General features: G+C 32.9%; 1 protein-coding gene across 1 annotated transcript in view; it reads right to left on the bottom strand.

Annotated features, from left to right (window-relative positions):
- Positions 1 to 19,710, bottom strand: part of Papss (PAPS synthetase) — a 28,415-nt gene extending 8,705 nt beyond the window's left edge. Inside the window, exons 1-4 of the mRNA XM_068774779.1 lie at positions 19,514 to 19,710; positions 8,610 to 8,784; positions 5,277 to 5,449; positions 1,764 to 1,901 (exon numbers count right to left, since the gene is read on the bottom strand). Coding sequence (XP_068630880.1) covers positions 1,764 to 1,901; positions 5,277 to 5,449; positions 8,610 to 8,784; positions 19,514 to 19,600 — 573 coding nt within the window. The 5' untranslated portion in view covers positions 19,601 to 19,710. The remainder of the gene's footprint in view (positions 1 to 1,763; positions 1,902 to 5,276; positions 5,450 to 8,609; positions 8,785 to 19,513) is intronic.

The raw sequence follows: 19,710 nt of genomic DNA on the forward strand, positions 1-19,710 counted from the left end.
TACAAAAAAATAAATTAATGTACTAAATTTCAGGGTGTTCTCTCTTTCTCTCTGTGTTTGGCACTAATCGGTGTAACATAACTCCTGAAGATGCCCCGTGGAGGGGTGAAACACGTGTTGAGTGAATTAACGGTGGCAGTTGTGTAATTCGCATTATTTGCCGCAAACGCATTTATCAGCGGGCTGGCGGGCGATGCACTTTGTTGCACGACTACCACTGCATGTGCGGAAGTGGCTAAATATTAGTCCTTTTCTTACTTAGGACGGACTTCCACAAGGTAACGCCTGATTCCATTAAATATTTCAGAGTGAACAATTATTCAGGATGACTTGACATTTGCTGGTAAATTTATACAATACATTCACCACTTTAAAGCTTTTACATCTGTAACCAATCATCCTGTATAATAATGTTTGTTCGGAGTGACTATTGGAAAACAACCCATCTAAAATTACTCGCTGATTGAGAGGTATTCTATCGTGACTTCAGGGGTGTTAAACTCTTAGGCCGTGGGCCGCATGCAACTCGAGATTAACTTATTTACGTCCCTGTCAATATATCCGTTGGCTACATTTTGAAAGTAGACTCGAACCATAAATTTTCCTTTTTAATAAATTTTTTAAAAAAGGAAATATTGTATTGGATCAGAAAAGTCAAGTATCAGGTTGTTTTAAATTTAATTTTGTGTGTTTATTACTATGTACTAGTTAAAATATTTTTTTTTCTATGAACATTAATTATTTTTGCAGCCCACCTAAAGTTTAGCTTTATTTATTTGACCCGTGTTAGAGGGACATTGTTCGATTAGAATTTCTCGCGAACAGTAGCTTTGTTCTTATGTGTAAGTTTTTGTATGTAACTTTTATTTTACTATTAAGTAAAATATAGATTATGTAGTTGTTTCTTAATAAAAAAATCTTATTTATTTCCATTGGAATTGGAATTTAATTTTACCATGCGTTACATAACTTGTTAGTTACGATCTAAGAGGATACGTAATAAACTTTCACATTTCCCGTTGCGAGAATGTTTCGAGCGTGGCGTGTGAATATATAAATATACTCTTCAACAGTCACTCCGTCTTATTTATGTTTACAATATATGATTAGATTTCTTTCCTCTTCAAAGTGAAAGTGATTCTTTAGACTCGCAATGTGTGGGACTTATTTCCTTTGAATTATTATTTTAATAAAACTTTTACTCGAATAGAAAAACAGATAACAATACCAAGGTGTTTTTGTATTTCAAAAACTTGGTACCTTGGTAGTGTATATTTCTATTTAACTTTTTAACTCCTGTTTAGCTTGGTGTTCTTCGACAACGATGGCAGTGACTTTGGAAAGATCCAGAAATAATGATAGGTAGAGCATTTTTCGTAAACTGCGAATCGTCATCGTATTCCAAAATAATTTCATAACTGAGTTGCAAACCTAAAAAAAATACTTTATGTAAACACATCGTTACTATTGTTGATGCCTGCTGATCTTTTCTCCCTTTCACTTGCTTATAAAAATATTGAATATGTAATTTTTTTTAACAAATGCTATTTTTTCAGTACTTGTCCAAATTGTACATTGTCCAAAAATAAAAGTATATTATCTTTTCACACTTAAAATATTTGATTTTAATACACAATAAGCTGTTACTTATATAGGACATTATAAAAAAAATTAATTAAAGATATGCATGTGTAGCTTCAAAACATCGGTTTATTTTTAATTACTGATAAAAATATAAACAAGTTGAATGACCTTTCACCTACCTTAATTTGCCCTTCTCTGGCCTTCTTGTAGAGGCCTTTAGTGTCCCGCTGCTCGCATATCTCTAGAGGCGTGTCTATGAATACCTCGAAGAATGGCAGCTGCGAGTCGGTGTGGATACGCCGCGCTACCTCGCGGTCCTGAAAGTATACGAAACTTATTTATATAATTCTTTCAATATTTTATAGGGTTGGCTACAATTAAAAGCATGTTAGTATTGAAAAAATCCGTGGTTGTGGATGAGTGAGACAGAAAAGTAAACCCAGGTCATATATACTACTAATTATTAACATAAAAATGACATAATTTAAAACATATGAATATATTATAAATATAATATAAAATTTAGTAATGTTTTTGTATAACAAATTTGCAGCCAATTTGTAGCCCAAAATGTAAAATCTCTGCTTTGGCTGTAAATTTTAATTATGACAAAATCGTCCTTATAACAAAGGTAAAGAATTCAAACTAACATTATTTTTATAAACAACATACTAATGAGATGTAATTAATAATTTCCATGAGCATGGCGGGGCTAGCGATTAAAACTACCATGGTTACGTTATTCAATAACGGTGGTTATTTATGTTTTTAACAATGTTTATGTCGGAAAGAGCATAGATAAAAAATTTTGTCTTGTAACCTAACTGCTAGGGGATTTAAAATATTTATTCCAGAAATCCATAATCAATAATAGGAAACGTAAAGTCTAAGGAATTACTTATAGTACGATAATAAATAGTAGCTTAGCAATGGTAGCCTAGCACTTGAAGACTGAAATTTGCTATCGTAGGTCGCAGGTTCAATTCCCGAGATACATTCTTATATAATTCACACTTTATGCATTATTTACATAGAATTTCTCTGCTCATAAACTAGTTTCCAAAGGATCCTCCAGCAGCGTCCTTTCCGTAACGTAATACCACACTGCGATCGCAAACCCCCTAAGCCACTATGATCGCCAAGCGTGGCGATTATGGTATATCCTCCCATAGATATTTTTGGAGAAGGGCTATCCCTTGCAGTGGGCGTCTATGCGCTAAAACGAATAAAGTAGTCGTGCGCTCTGCCTCCTCAAGATCGTGGAATCTAAAACTGTCAGTGAGGCAAATGACCGGGTGTCCGAATAAAAATTTCGCACGCTGTACTACCATTATCGTTTAATTATAATATACTTAAAAAGAATTAGAATCTATATATATATATATATATATATATAGTTACTGCACATAAGTTAACATTAGTAGAAAGTTTCACAAAAACTAACGGTATTGAACTGGACCGTGAGATTTGCCATTCCGTTCTACAAGACAAAAGCCTTTCTTCTTAACCTCGTTACATGCATGGAATTAAACATATATATTATAAGCAGAGGAGGCCAAGCTCCTCGATAGCCTATGCCTTTTTTTTAAATTTTCCAAGCCACATTTAAAAGCTAAAAAACTATTAAAGATGCACAAATTTAATATCGAAAATATATAAATAAAAGTACAAAATATTTGTATTGAATTTGAATTAAGCACACATTTATTTCTCTTGTTAATCAGTTAAGATTTTTTGACTAATCGGCGACAGCAATATTTCGTTCACACGCGCGTTAGTTAATACTGATGAGTATTTAAATTTCACGATATCATTATTTAAAATATGACTAGGACTAATTAAAAATACATGAAAATCAAAAGAGAATTCGGATTCAATTATCGAGGGCCACGAAATAATGTTTAAAAGGACCGTATGCAACTCGCGACCCGCAAGTTGGTCTCCCCTGTATTACAGCATTGATAAAATCGCTAAATATAAATATTGTAAACAAAATGTTTGTTAAGAGCGTTTACGATAAAGTGCATACTTTATTCATCAGTCGCTATCCCTTCTGACACACAAGTATGCAGAGTTCATTGTACTATTATATTACATAAATAATATATTCTAGTAATTATATACCAGTCCTGATACTGTGTATTATACACAAAGGAATAAAAAAAACTAAAATAAGGTTTTATATGAAGCACGTACGTTTTATGAGATAATACAACTCGGGGATGAATTGCTCAAACTAATGTATCTATGATAATTGTGGTCTTATTCCCCAAAAGATCAAGTTTAACTCTTCTGACAATCACCTCAGAAGGTACACGAGTAATCACTATAAATAATATGAATAAAACAAAGGTTTATAAAATGTAACGCATGTTAAAGTTAGTAAATATAAAACATCTGTTTTATTTTCATAGCGTTACCATAAAAACAGATTCATATAACTTATACCAACAATCTCTTCAAATTACGATAAAGGATTTGAATTAAGAATAAAAAATGAAATGTGTATAGCTTGTTCAGGAAAATTTGCTAATAATGTAATTACGAAATATGCAATGGCGCATAAAAAAATTCGTACTACATTATGCGCAGAAATAAAAATAAAAAAAAAACAATAATCAAATTTGTATATAGCAAACAGACCGCGAAACATTACGTGTATATCTCTAATTAAATCAGATAATCAAGCGAGATATAAATAAAAATAATTATTTGCGAATTACAGAAGTAATTGTAAATACAAAAATTGAATTAAAGTACAATAAAGCGGTCCGGTAAGAAGTCGTATGATCTTCGTACTATTAGCATAATGTTTTTAAGAATTTTATCTGAACCGAACTTGCGGGCTCTGGTTCCGTATACTATAAAACTGGTCGAATCCTACATGTGCGTTCACGTTTCTGATTTTTTACTGTGATCAAAAATATTAGGAAGGCAGGTAAGTTTTCCTAGGTTGGTAGGACTTTATAATATTTGCCAAGCGTCTGTTTATCAAGAGTTGAAACATCATTCGACTCAACCGAAACCCTTTTGAATGTTTTGTATCTTAAAGGCTTCATGCTTTAACGCGTTAATCTCGACTCATATCGTTCCACAACCATCGTATTCGCCTGATTTGGCTCTGTGCTACTTCTGGCTATTTAATAAACTCAAAAGGCCAATGCGGGGACGCCTTTTGACGATTTCGAGGACTGGAAAAAGCGTTAGCAAAAGTGCGTTTTATCAGACGAAGATTACTATGGGGGATAAATTTGGATGAATAATTATATTTATTTTAATTTCCAATTTATAAACAAATTTCACCTTACTTTTTATCACAGTATGATATTTATGATATCCACATATGTACTTAGCACGATATCACTGGAACCTTAAGACTCAGAGACACAAACTTCATAGAAATATTCCTTTTGCCGAGTAAGTGTCGGAATTTATTTGAATATGTTGGCCATAAAAGAATATTTCTTACAAGCCGCTTCCACCTATTGTGGCAGACCCATATAAAGCAATGGACGTATTATGGCTTCAATGGTCATGATGATGATGTTAAAAACTTTCCTAATGGTCATATGACAGTTAATGGTTTTGAAGACTTACTTTTTGCCTGTTTCATCTGATTTCTTTATATGTCCTATTGATGTATTATGAAGTGTAAATATAAAAATAAATAAATCAAATAATTGGGACTGTACCTCTGCGAACGGCGAGACGAAGCTACACAGGCACACCACCCCGCTGTCAGCAAAAAGCTTGGCCACCTCTGCCACTCGTCTGATATTTTCTTCACGGTCTTCCTTACTGAAGCCCAGATTCTTATTTAGTCCCGTTCGGATATTATCACCATCGAGTCCATAAGCTGGTATTCCTGAGTACGAAATATACTATCAGGGACTGCCATTACAAATTATGATTAAATCCATAGAAATACGCAAATGTTCCCATAAATCAACGTCAAGCAAGCAACTAAATCTGACTATAGGGCAGGAACTAGACCTTTACCCAGAAATATAGATGAATAATTTTAAAGAGTTATTAAATTTTATGTATACTAAGATATTTCTTCTATCACTGTGATCAAAAATCAAATATTTCACATATTATTTTTTATTTCGTTCATGTGACGACAGACAAACAAACGATATGAACGACAAACAAAAATTATTCTGTGAAGGCATGAATTTGAACAAAAAAAGGAATTCTTGTCAAATCAAATACTTAAAATTATTACTACATTGAACTTGACTGTGTTATACGTAACAAAGATTTTCTAAATTATTCTTCTGGATTTAGCAACTACCCGCCCAATTACCCTGAAATGGTATGTTCGTTTATGGGACACCTTTCTGTGATAATACGATAAATCTGCGATAAACATCAAAGCATAGACAAACTGTCTAAGATATTATTTTTAATGTTTTGAACATAATTAATTACTATTAATACTTCCATCAACTCGCTTTATCGAATAAATATCACTAAACAGGTTTACATAAGACAGAATGAGCTGTTTAGGAGCTACATAAAACACTTGAATATAGTGAATCATTTGGTATATGAAATGCAATGTACAAACGTTAATGTACAAAACAAAAGAGTTACTTCATTTCATAACGTATAGATAGTAAATGCTGCATCATATTTAAGTAACATATTTTTATTAAATTTAGCATATATAAATTTAGCATATTAAATTTAGCATATATAATAAAGCTATTTAGCTTCTGGAGTGGTGACCATGGACGGGCAGACGTAACATAGGACGAATACAAGCTGGACAGACGATATAGTAAAGGTGGTTGGTAGACGCTGGGTGCAAGCCGCTTCTAACCAGTCTTATTGGAAATCTATGGGGGAGGCCTATATTCAGCATTGGACATCCCGAGGCTGCAGCGATGATAATTATTTAGGCTTATAAAATGACTGGACCAACAAAATTTATTTATTTTATTAAATATAACCTTATAGGAATTGCGCTCAATGTGTTTATATCTATAATTTATAATATTTAGATTACATAAATATGCATAAAGATTCTCTAGTGGCGATTATAAGCCAGTAGACACGGCGTCAGTAAGTCTTCCACTTGGTGGACTGAAGACATTGTTATGGTCGGGTAAAGTAGCTAGTTTCGGACAACTCAAGATCGGTCATTGTGCCTATCTTTAAGGGAGATCTATGCCTTGCAGTAGGCGTCCATCGGCTGAAAACAATGAGAAGAAATATGCAAAGATAGTTCATATATTTGATTTATTACTACTGAAAACGTCTAGTCACCTTTTTGAATCCCACCAAATGTTTACAAAAAGCAAATAATTACAAATATATATGTTCTTATCAACTAAAGCATGTAATCTACTTAATATGAACGGCTAAACATATTGCTAAAACTAGTATATTATCTCTTCGGTTTTCACGGTCACACTAAAATGTTAATCGTATTTCGATTGACAGATGTCTTTGTCGTGAACTTGCACTGTCAATCCTTGGATCGACCACCTAATTACAGGAATAATTCATGTAGCTTAGCACTGTGGATGGAGTTTGGATGCAGGATTTGAGATAAATATGTAAATGCAAACGGCGTGTTAAAAATACGTTATAAATAATTTGGTAATAACAAGGTGAGCTAGGTCGATGTTCTAAAAAAATGAGATCATTAAAAATCAAATGAAATAATATAAGGAAAACCTATATTTCAAATATTCGATACGCAGCAAATTCAATTCAAAAGCACACTTGTTTGTACGTTATACGCTAGACGTGTCAAGTTACTCGCACGTATGACCCCGTGAAATTATGCACTCGTATTGAATGCGATTGCCATTAATAATTAATTTTTCAGTAGTACTGTAGTAAATCGGAAGGAGGCAGCTCTTAGATCGCTTAGGCATGGACCAGATTGTCCAATCGGTCACCAGAAATATTTAACTTTACACTTTACCTTAAAAAAAAGTCAGTAAAATATATATTATTGTAAGTTACTATGTAAAGAAATCATAAATAAATTAACAAAAATGTACATATTTCGACGTCAATTTATATTTAGTTTATATTTTGAAGATACGTCGAGATGTCTTAGGTGTTGTTGTCCTAAATACTTTAGAAAATTTCTATTATTGTTTTAAGGCAAAACAGAACCTATTGTTGTAACTAAACCACTATAACATTAACAATATATTGTTTCAAATTACTTAAGTGTTTAGTGTTTTATTAAGAGAATTAAATGAAGTTTCTTCTAATTTTCTTTTTAGTTGACGAATGCCCTCTTCAAGGCATAGGCCTTCCGCTAAGATGACCACGATGATCGGTCTTCACGCATCTAGCAACTTCCTATAGTAGGGGGCCTAGCCCGGCCTGCCGGCTACTAATCGCCACAAGAGAAGCTTTCGGCATCAGATGTCCCTTCGAGCTATGTCAGTGACCTTGGCCTTTGAGCGAATCTCCTCATTTCTGATTCGATCTCGCAACGAAACTCCGAGCATAGCTCTCTCTCATTTCCATTTTGTTACATTCAACAACAATAAATAATTATTAATTTGTATTCTTATCTGGTTTCTACTCCCTAATTATTTTAATTAATTCTATTTAAATTCGCAAACGTAATAAACACTGCAAGGAAGCTAAAAATATGTAGAGAAAAATTGTCTGCAAAAATTATTCTCCGGTCTCTCACGCTCGAATTTCCCACACTTTTACGATCTATACAATTTAAACTAACAGAAGTTTCTAATTCTTCACTTAGATCTTAATTACGGTTTTAAAACTGTTCTTTAAAAAACGCTAAGTAAAAGCCAATTTTACTTCTAAATCTCGTCTTGGATTTTATTCTATTTTAATGTAATTAATTTCGTAATACAATTTTATATTCTTATAACAAATCCAATGGCCTACAAAATACTTCTATAATGTATCTGCAGTAAAATAACGATCCTGTTACTTCACGCACGTTTCTAAGCCACGGTACAGCAGTTTCGGCAGAACTACAAGGGATTTTGCTAAGTAAACATACAAAGTAGACCACAAACCTTTGGAGACTAGATAGGCTTCGAGCGCGAACGCTATGCTGGTTTTCCCAGCACCACTCAGTCCAGTGAACCACACCGTACTGCCGCGAAAGGCTCGACTGCCGAGGGCTTTACTTCTTTTCGCCCTCGACACTTGATGTTTTTGTTCCACGACATTAGTCGCAACTTGGGCACACTGTAAATAAAGATTTTTTAAGTAATTATCGAAAGGTTATATTACTATTTAACTATGTTATACAACAAAAAATTAAAAAGTTTTTACGTCAACATTTATTTATAGTTGAAGCGTTTGCTTATTATGGACAGCGCTTTGCATCGAAAATATCTCGATATTTAGGTATAGAGGATTAACAGAGAAATAAAAACGAAATTAAAAGCTTAATTAAAAACGAAATGATTCGTAATAAATCCATAATGAATTTGGTCGGTGGAGGTAGGACTAGAAGTATAATAGTAATAACAGTGAAATTTCTATAACCTGCTGAAGAACATCAGCTTATTACTAGAACGGGCATTCTAATCAGCATCATTCGAATTTAAGCCAGGTAGGAAGAGGAATCTAGTACGTATAGGTGAATCATGCATTGCAAGGTTTCTTTAAACCTGATAATTCTTTAAACCTCTTTCTTTAATTCTTTACCATTCAACTCAGGTTAGTGGAGAGATAACAAATAAATAGCTGTGTAAATGCTATGCCTAAATTAATCCCTGCTTATAAAATAATAACCGTTATTCTCACTATTTCTCAAATAACAATTAACAATGATAACTTTTTCAAGTTTAAAATACAAAACCATAACCATAAAAGGAAACTGTTATAATAAAAATAATTAGACAATATAATGAAAATATAACAGTACCGCAATGACCCCGAAAGACCGTTAATAATTGACTTTGGCCTGACGAAGGTTTATTCTAAACGAAAAATAGATTGCCACACAATAAGTTATATTTCCTCTTCCTTATTAAATAAAAGCTATTTAACTGCAATTCCAATTGCACCGAACACGAAATCGATATAATTAAAACCTTGTGTACCGGGGATTGGTTATTTTAACTTTCTGTATTCTAAAAATAGTTCAATACTATAAAAGTAAAATAAAAATAAAATCATATAACCTGTTCAATCAACAATATAAAATTTATAAGAATTAAGTGTTGTAACTATAAATACTGAAACTTAATAAATACGTATATTACCTAAAAATTCCTATACTCCATATGTAACATACATAATGTTTGTCTAAAACCGATAGTGTTAAACTAGTGTTAGTCCATTTAGAATTGCCCGGACTGAACAGACAGCATCCATGCCTTTATTTGTACTATAATATATAAGATTTTTGTATCCTTACGTGTTTGCATGTTAGTGTTTAGAAAGTCTCTTAAACTACATCCTAACTTAAATCGTAAACTATTTTTTTACAGTCATGGTAACTGCATTGTGAAAAAATAACTAACGTGTAAACAAATTATTATAAAATAAATTTTTAATATTTTTGTACTATTTGCAGTAATACTAGTATTTAGTAAATATTAACAGTGCCCTGCAGAGATCAACGTTCGAGATTTTGAAACAGGATTGGGTATATCGGTAGACGATCGAAAGTAATTTAAAAATAAATAATTATTAATAAACAGTGACTAAAACAAGGTCAACAAGGTGGACAGACGACCTTGTCAAGATTGGAGGACGTTGGATGGAGGCCGCTATCTACTCGTCCTATTCGGAGTCTCTGGGGAAGGGCTCGTCCAGCTGGTGACATTAGATTGTACTTTTACTACCATTTTTTAAAAAAGAAAACACAAATATCTTTATAGGTGTAATAGGCACTTATAAATACGGATGAATCATGTGTGTAAGTAGCCTTGTAGATTAGCAGAACTAGCACTGGGCAGGTTAAATAGCGCGCAAATCAGATGGTCTCCGCCTAAAAATTCTGGAGGTGATACCACGGACCAAAAAACGACTTTAGCATTAGATGTCCTAGAGCTGAAATAATTATAAAGAAGTCAAAATAATCGAGAGAATCCAGTGTTAATATTGAATATAAATAATTTGATATGCGATCAAATGAAAAATTGTATTAAAAGATTAATTCTAGTCATAGATTTGTAATGTTTAAAATATATAGCGGAGAGGTTGACACTAAACAAGTATGTCCTTTAGCGTGTATGTTTACCATAAAAGACGATTTTCTTTTCTTATTTTAGAATACAGGATTCTTTACAACGTATTATTGACTTTATTTTTCCTCAACCTTCCTAAGAATATCCGGTTCTTTTTTGTTTCATTTCTTCTTTCGGTGATAACTCATGCACCGGTTTTGATAGTTTATAAGTTAGCAAAAATATATATCAACTACAATTTTCCCCGAATTTAAAATCTATTACGTGCTATAATTTTATTGCGGTGTAATGTTGTTTACAGCAGTTTTGGATCAATGTAAAGATATAATTACTTATGACGTGGGGGCGATTTATCATGTAATTATGATCCTGTTGAATAAGCAAAACCTAATCTTGTAATCATTTAATTCGTATTTGTCTGGATTTTCCCAAATTTATTTCAATATATTCCTTTTAAAATGTATTTTAATGTCTATGATTCTACCCTATCTAACCTATTCTATTTTCTTTGTGCCGCCTGATAGGAGGCCTTTCGTACTTCCCCTGTGTTGAGTCATCATTTATCATTCACTAATTCCTATGATGGGGCAGAGGGCGTCCACAGTACGTCGCCATCCCGAGTGGTCTCGAACCTCGTGCTTTACTTCGCTCCACGTCATTCCAACTGCCTTTACTTCTGCAGTGATCGTCCGCCGCCAGGTTTGCTTTGGGCGGCCACGTCTTCGCTTCCTTGAGGATTCCATTCTAGGGCTTGCCTCGGCATGTGATCAGGGTCCCTCCGGAGCGTGTGGCCTATCCAGTTCTACTTTCGGCGTTTGATCTGCTGCTCGATCAGCATCTCACCGCAGCGTTTCCAGAGATTTACGTTAGAGTCTTTCTCAGGCCTGTATAAACCGAGAATACGTCGAAGACAGCTGTTAACGAAGACTTGGACTGGGGCACATAAACCCTGTCTTGGGTACACAGGGATAATGTTTAACAGTAATAATTTCTTCACAGAATTCTGTCACCTACATCTACTATTCTTTCTTCTTTTATACCTCACATATTCTTTCATTTCTTTTCATTATTTATGTTCCGTTCTTTGTACAGAATTCTACAGGTATTGCAATTTGTATGACTTTATTTTAGTCATTTTACTTTCTTTTACATTATGAAATTTATTTTAAAATATTACATATTTATTTATTATTTCTTCTCTTAATATTTTTCGTATTATATTCACATATACAAAAAGATTTAAAAATCTATCACATTTCGTTTCTTTATGGTTTTTATTTGTTTATCACACCTGTTTGTTTCTCGGCTAATCTAATTGCGACGTAGAAAATATGGGTGAGCTTATTTTTAACCCCAGGGATAGAGATTCATAACTAAGTAAAAGATGGTAGAGACGATAAAAAGTTTCTTTAAGCCCTATCATCCAGCCCGCGTCTGTAGATCAAACATGATTAAGTTCTAATAGTAGAATCGTGTGCCAATTCTGAAGTCCTGTGTCGTAATATTCTTAAGTATGAATAACCCGCTGCCCTCGTAAATTAATTTTCTGAATATCAATCAGGCACCTAAAAGTGCTATAATGCATCTGCGCTGAGGACGTTTTAATAAGACTTCTGGATGCTCACTATCTATATTGAACGTTGGAAAGTATTCTGAGTAAGAAAGAGACTAATATATAGCTACTTCCTCTATACAGCAGTAGTCGTGCAATGAAGTGCACCGCCGCGCGTGCAATCAATGCAAACCCCACTACCACTGTTAATTCACTGTTCTCTCGGAAAGTATTCTTTCCAAAGGTCATATTGACGACCTTGAAAAAACCTAAAACATTGAAGAATATTTTCTGCAAACACTTTATTATGAACATCAAGAAGGTAAGACTAGAAAAGAAAATCAAGTACAATAGTGAAGAAGTAGTCGTAAGTCTTTCTTCTAGACAATTTTTCACACTAGGAATAGAAGGAGAAGCACACTAATTCCTGGAGTCGCTGATATTCATATCGATGGGAAGGACTATATTGGTCGTTAAGAAGCTGGTAATAGGGGCTTTGGCAGTCCCGAAGTTGCCTAGTCCGAGTTAAATCAGCCTGTTATGGACGTATCGTTTACGGTCATTTAAACTATGCTACCCACTTTTTCTCTTCACGTAAGGGGTGGAAACGAATCGGTAGAAGTGTTCTTGTGTGTATACGATATACCATCTCTGTATCGAACTCTACCAAATATCAGTACACGTGTACACAAATTATATCTTTGCGTAATAAAAAAAGGTGCAATGTCACCTTTTTAATTATGTAATGAGGAAAACCATATCTATAAGATACAAAGATTTAAAGTAAAAATTTTACTGCTTTTATTGCAATTTTCTTTGCTAAGATTAATGAAGTGATATTTTTTATCGATAATGACATGGTGTGATATCATTTACACAAGATATAATACATGTGTAGACTTTCTTTAATATTAAATTAGTTTATAGACGCGATTATTTTCTCCGTTTCTTTCTTACTTCTCTATTCTAATACATCAAAACTGAAGAAGGCAATAATTACTTAACATTCATTGTTTACATTAAAATTATACAATTATAAATGTTCCTGTTTTCAAATTCCCGTTGAAAAGTGAAAAGAACAATATAGGTACATAGTTTTAAAGATTTTTCGGCGAAACTATATCGAAGTCTAATTAATATTTCATTGAAAACAAACACTACGTTTACTCTTTGTTAAAATGAGAAGTAAAGCAGATTATAATAAAATAAAAAGAACTAAAGGAGTACATATATATTTTTTTAAATATTTTTTGGCTAAACCACACTAATTTTATATAAAAACGATATTAATAATTCAGTGAAAAAGGAGTAATTTCTATCAGAGAGACGAAGTTTCTTTTTTACAACTTCAAACCATTTTTTAATTCGTTATTCGTAAATTTTGGAATGTTTTAATCAGTTAATAAACAAATGTATAATTAAAGTTACATCAAAAAGATCAAAATATTATATAATGTCAAATATAATAAAAGACAAAGAGCTTATTATAAAATGCATTACTACTACGTTAATTAAAAGCCTTCATAAACATTTACAAAGCAAACGAAGACTTATGTGAGCTGATAACAATATCAGAGCTAACAATTGTGTAATATTCACTGACAATAGCGTCTTCAATTTGGTATAATAAATGATGCAACTGGCACAAAAGCCAACAAGACGAGTGTTTTGGCTAATCGCTTTCAGTTCCAAAACCCAGTGAAGCAATGCCCAATAAGGAAACTTTAATTGTCAATGACAAAAATTACAAGTGCATATAAAATGATGAACTTATGAACTTCTGTCTTATCAGTTTTCCTTTTAACCTAATAACGCACTCACTAGCCTTTTTCAAATAAATTTTAACTTAAAACTGTGATTAATATTGTGTATTTTGTAATTAATTTAAAACTGAAATAAAATAAAATTGTTTTACAATGGTAACGAAAAAAATTGCCGACATAAATACAACGACGGCTGAAAGTTAAACGACGTGGAACGATAAGCTATGTAATCGTTCAGTATGGGTTACAATTGCACAATTCCGATCTATGAATTCTGCGCATTCGCAGATATTTTTTTTATAGTTTACGTTTTTTTTACATTAACTGTTGAACGCCATATTACCGTTATTAGTCATTTAAACGATGGGGGTTTCCCCTAAGTTGTGTATAAAGTTGGTTGGTGTTGGAGTGGTGGAAACGTTTGCAACATATGCAATTATCAAAGATAATGCACATACAACTGAGCCGCGTGACACTTGCCCACAGGCGTGGTTTTCGAATCCAATAAAAACTTTAAGGTTTTAACCTTTTTGCTATATCCTTAAAACTAGACGATACGTCACTAGTTTTTTTTTATTTTACGTATAAATTATGGTATTTAATATACTTTAGAACGTAAATCTCAAAAAAAATTGGTTTTCCAATTTTGGCTTGCCTCGAATATAGTATGCTTGGCTTACCGGTAGGACGAAAGCATACGTGTTAATTTAAAAATTGCCACCACAATTACAAATGTCAATATATGAAACCCAATAACGGTCGTCTAAATTTAAAGACAAATTTCCTGATTTAGAAATATTTTTTTGTGAATTACATAGAACTATTCGTTGTAAAAATAACTACGATAGATAACTTAAGCTCTGTAAGGACAAAGTTTTCGTAGTGTATTCAAAAATTGTCTACCCTACGAAATGGAATATTCCAGAAAAGGAATCAATGACAACATATAAAAATATCCGAATGACATGATATAAAGAAAATTCTATTATATCTAGAACATTGCAAAAAACCGAACATTTGGAACTTAGAAATTGTTGCTAATGGCCCAATCGATGACATTGAAAAATTGCAACGTAATGTTGTTGATTACATTATTTTTTCATGTTGTAATAACAAAATAAAAGGTATATTTATTTTATCTTCTATTACACGACAAATATCGGTAATACGTTTATATAATATCAAATGTATCAGATAGGGGCGCAATAATCTACTCGGTGATATACTAACAAAATAAGTCTTTGTTTTGATAATGTGATATAGATAATACGTTTCTTGATACTGATGCTTGATCTCTTTAACAAGAGGCTTATTCGTGTATCATTCTAGTGTTAACTAATCCTTAAAATACTTATATATACTTTCTAACATCAAGAGCCACCGCAGTTTATTCAATTATCTTATGTAGAGGCGATGTATATTGTACGTGACATAGGACGATTGTATTTCATAACTAGCTTCCCTAAAAGTATTGTTACTGTCAACACTCATCAAAAATTTATTAACAAAAAGTTATCAAAGCGGTCACTTTATTTTTCAATTTACGTATTACCGTCTCAAAAATAAGCTTTTTTTTTACACTGCAAGAATTAAATATCATATTATTTTCATCGTAATGATTTACTTTACACGATTTTTCAAGATTGCATCCTAACACGTATTTTTTTGGTTTTGACAAATATTTGGTTTGTAAAAGTTTTGTTCTTATCATTTTCAACGTATTTTCCTATTTTTCTGTTCATAATAACCTTTATCGAGACTTGACAGAAATATTAACAACTAGGCGAATTAATAAATCCTTTTTCAATTTTTTAACTTAGCGACACATTAAAATATTCATTTTTATTTATATAGATTTCCTGAAAGTATACGCCAAACACAAGGGAACGCTGAAAATTTTATTATTTCATTGAAATAAATACTGTTTTCAAGGTAATTAACAAGGAGTCTTTATGAGATCTGTCCAAGCAATCACTCGAAACGTATAAAGCATTTTGTTTCGAAGATGCCCGAGAAGGCCGAATCCCAGTTCGATCGGTAGCTATTGGATTATTGAACGAAATTATAGAATAGTTACACTTACATAAGCGATAAACTATTACATAATATCTAAAACAATGTGGCGATAGGAATAGCAAGCTTACAGTTGTTTAACGAGCCACGGATTCGGTTACGTTTGAGTTTTCTCTACGAGATCGAATCAGGAATGAGAAGATCCGTATACGATGGAAAATATGCGTCATTGCCCAGGGAAACGTTAATTTGTAGTGCCAGTGGGCAGGCCACTTAGCACGCGTAACACGTGACCACTAGGACCTTTGGTTTCTGTAATAGACCCCACGGATCGGCAGGCGCAGCGCAGTCATTTAAAATCCAGAGATTTTCACATGACTACGCTGCACTCGTTTTCACAGCGCTGCGCTTTGTCATAACAGAGGCCTAAGTCCAACAGTGGACGTCTTATGGCTAAAATTATCATTCTGCTGTATTTTTTTTTATATCTCAAAAGTGACTTAAAATCATTTTTGTAGACGTTATACAGCAATCTTACCCACGCGAAAGTTAAATATTATGTAATACAAAGTGTAATAGTTGCAAAAGCGTTATCTTTTATTTGATATATACTCTAGATAAATACCTGGAAAATTATTTGTGCATTCGATATAAACATACATACAAAATACGAACTTTATTTTGCAACTCATACCATAACTACTTGCGTCATAATATAAGCCTTTGACTTCGGATTCTGATGGAATAAGTAGAGAACTTCTTAAGAAACAGGTTTTACCATGTATTAGAGTGTTTTATACAATATCTATCGAAGGAAATTTTTTTACTATATCACCATAAGGCCAACTATATCACCATAAGGCTAGCCGGTTGTCAAATTGAAGCGAAAGTAGACAAGACACAGGGCTCAGAACTGCTAGCCGCTGGGGCCTAAGGTGAGTGGAGACCACGGTGAACAAATGACTTTGTTTTAGTTGTCAGTAGGCGCTAAATGTCGGTCGCTTTTAACCTATCTTGTTTTAAATCTAGGATGGAAGCCTATGTCCAGCTGTGGACGTCACAGAGTAACGTAAAAAGTTAACGTAAAGAACACCCCCAAGTTGGGCAACCATAAAAACGGTAATGAGTGCAGGTCACTTTCGACCTGTCTTGTTGGAAATCTACGGTAGAAGCCTATGCCCAGCGGTGAGCGTCATATAGCACGTAGAGAACACTCAGAAGATGGGCAGACAGCCTTGACAACTGCAGTGAATGCAAGCCGCTTTCAACCTCTCTTGCTGGAAATAATAGTGTCCAGCAGAGGACGTCATTTTAATGATGATGATGAAGAAATTAAATAAATACAACCTTATCCTCAAACAGATCAGAGTATCGATGTTTTAACTGTAATAATCTCTGATATGAAAACTGTATTGGGTCTCTTTATGACCTTTGGATATTGATTCATATTGTTACACGCAGCAAAACGGACATACTAAATTTTAACAGCTGTATTAGATACAAGGCTACTGCTTTATGAGTATTGATTGTTATACAGAGAATATTATTGCGGTCCGCGATCGTGAGTTTAATATATAAAACCCAATTTATACAGATAAAAAAGTTTTTTTTAAAACATTACACGTATGTCTTTTAATTTATTAACAGGCAACCACATAACGATATGCACCATTGGAGATTACAACATCAAGTTATATATTGAAAAAATTTAAAAATATTGGTTGAAAAGATTTAAAAAAAATAATAATAAGCGCCCCGCTTAAAGTGTCTGTTAGATGACTTTTAAAAAATATATAACACATTTAATAAAACGTCTATATGTTTTTTTTTATCTGAAACAATCATTACCGGTGTAATATTTTATAAACATTACCTTAGGCATCTAATGCCTCGTGGTTAGACGCTTTACTTAACTCATTGGCCTGTAGGTACGAATTCTGACTTGTACAAGCGTCAAAAAAAAGTATTTACATCAATTTTGTGATCGTTTACCTAGTATAAAATTTTGCAATATTTCATACATGAGCATCTTTAGAAATTACATTTATTAAGATTTATTTTTTATTTCTAATTTGAATATACAAACGAGGTTTTATATTGAGAAGTTTATGGCTTAGTATTGAGCCCCCTGTGGCCGTAGTAAGAAATAACCTGTTACTGGGCACAGATAAAAAATACTATTTGTAATACATTAACGGTTAAAAACAAAATTCCAAAATTAAATTTACACACGAATCGAGAATCTATTAATAGATTGTATCGTAAAAAAATATAAACAAGTGAAAGTGTAACTACTCTACTGTAAAACACGCAATCATTAAATGCAGACATTTACTATTAAAGTACCGCTTTCCTATCAGCCCATTGACACCCACTGCGGCGAGAAAATATGTACAGGAGGGATATGCTATAGTCGAAGTGATGTATGTAATAAGCAGAGGACGCTGCTGCCCCATCCTTTGAAAAGTTTTTTGTGAGTAGTGGCAATCTTATACAATTAATGCACACGAACAAATGAATTATATATTCGATCCCGCTACCTACGATCGCAAATCTCAGTCCTTTACCGCTGGGCTACCTCTGATCAGAACAGTACAACTTTACACCCTATTAATACAAATTCAAAATGTCTTTATTTAAGTAGGCATTTACATACACTTTTGAAACATTTATTTACCATTATGAAAAGATCAGTATAGCACTCTGTAAGTTACGACTGACAGGAAATGGTGAACTTCTGAGAAGAGCCAGTTTATTTATGTATTTAAAATACTTTTTACACATATTTATAACGGCGAACTGCCGAAGGCATTCTCTACCAGATAGCCGTTAGGAGGCGCATAGGTAAATAATAAAGGTAGGTAAAACAAGTAATATCATAAAACAAAAAATAAATTAAAGAAGTAAAATCAAATTAAGAAAGCAAATAATCGCTTAAAAATATCTTGTGATATCTTCTAATATATAAAATTCTCGTGTCACGGTGTTCGAACTTGAACTCCTCCGAAACGGCTTGACCGATTTTTATCAAATTTTACATGCGTATTCAGTATGTCTGGGAATCGGCTACTATCTTCTTTATTTTCCATACCTCTAAGTGATAAGGGTGGTCCACCCCTAAATTTTATTTTTAATTTTTTAGACAATTTTTTTGGTTTTTATTTTATTATGATACAGCATACAAAAATACATACAAACCTAAATTTTCACCCCTCTACGATCAACCCTTATCTTACATTTGTTAATTAAAAACTTTAATTTTTTTTTGCAAAATAAAGTTTGCGGGATCAGCTAGTATACATATATATTTGTTAACTTGTTCAAGGCGTAATTTAGGCGTAACGGGTTTATTATATTAATATATTATATATAACATATATTTTTATATAATATTTATGTCGTATGTTATTAAATTTAAAACATTACACTTAAATAGTACAACTAACCTTAACGGCACCGTCTTTGCCCCATTGATCTATTTTAAACTTCTCAAAGGTCTCGGCTACTTTTCTATTCCTTTCTTCCAAACTCATTGTAATTGCAAATAAATAAAGGAGGAAATGAAATACGATACTTTCCCGCCAACGAATGCAGCGTTCGGAAATGCGACCGGTTTGTACGAAACGGCAGTCCGCGCGCTGCC

The sequence above is a fragment of the Battus philenor genome, unplaced genomic scaffold (genome assembly GCF_028537555.1).
Source record: "Battus philenor isolate CCGP_79_NKW_IND1 unplaced genomic scaffold, ilBatPhil1.0.hap1 SCAF_7, whole genome shotgun sequence".
NCBI classification, from domain to species: Eukaryota; Metazoa; Arthropoda; class Insecta; order Lepidoptera; family Papilionidae; genus Battus; species Battus philenor.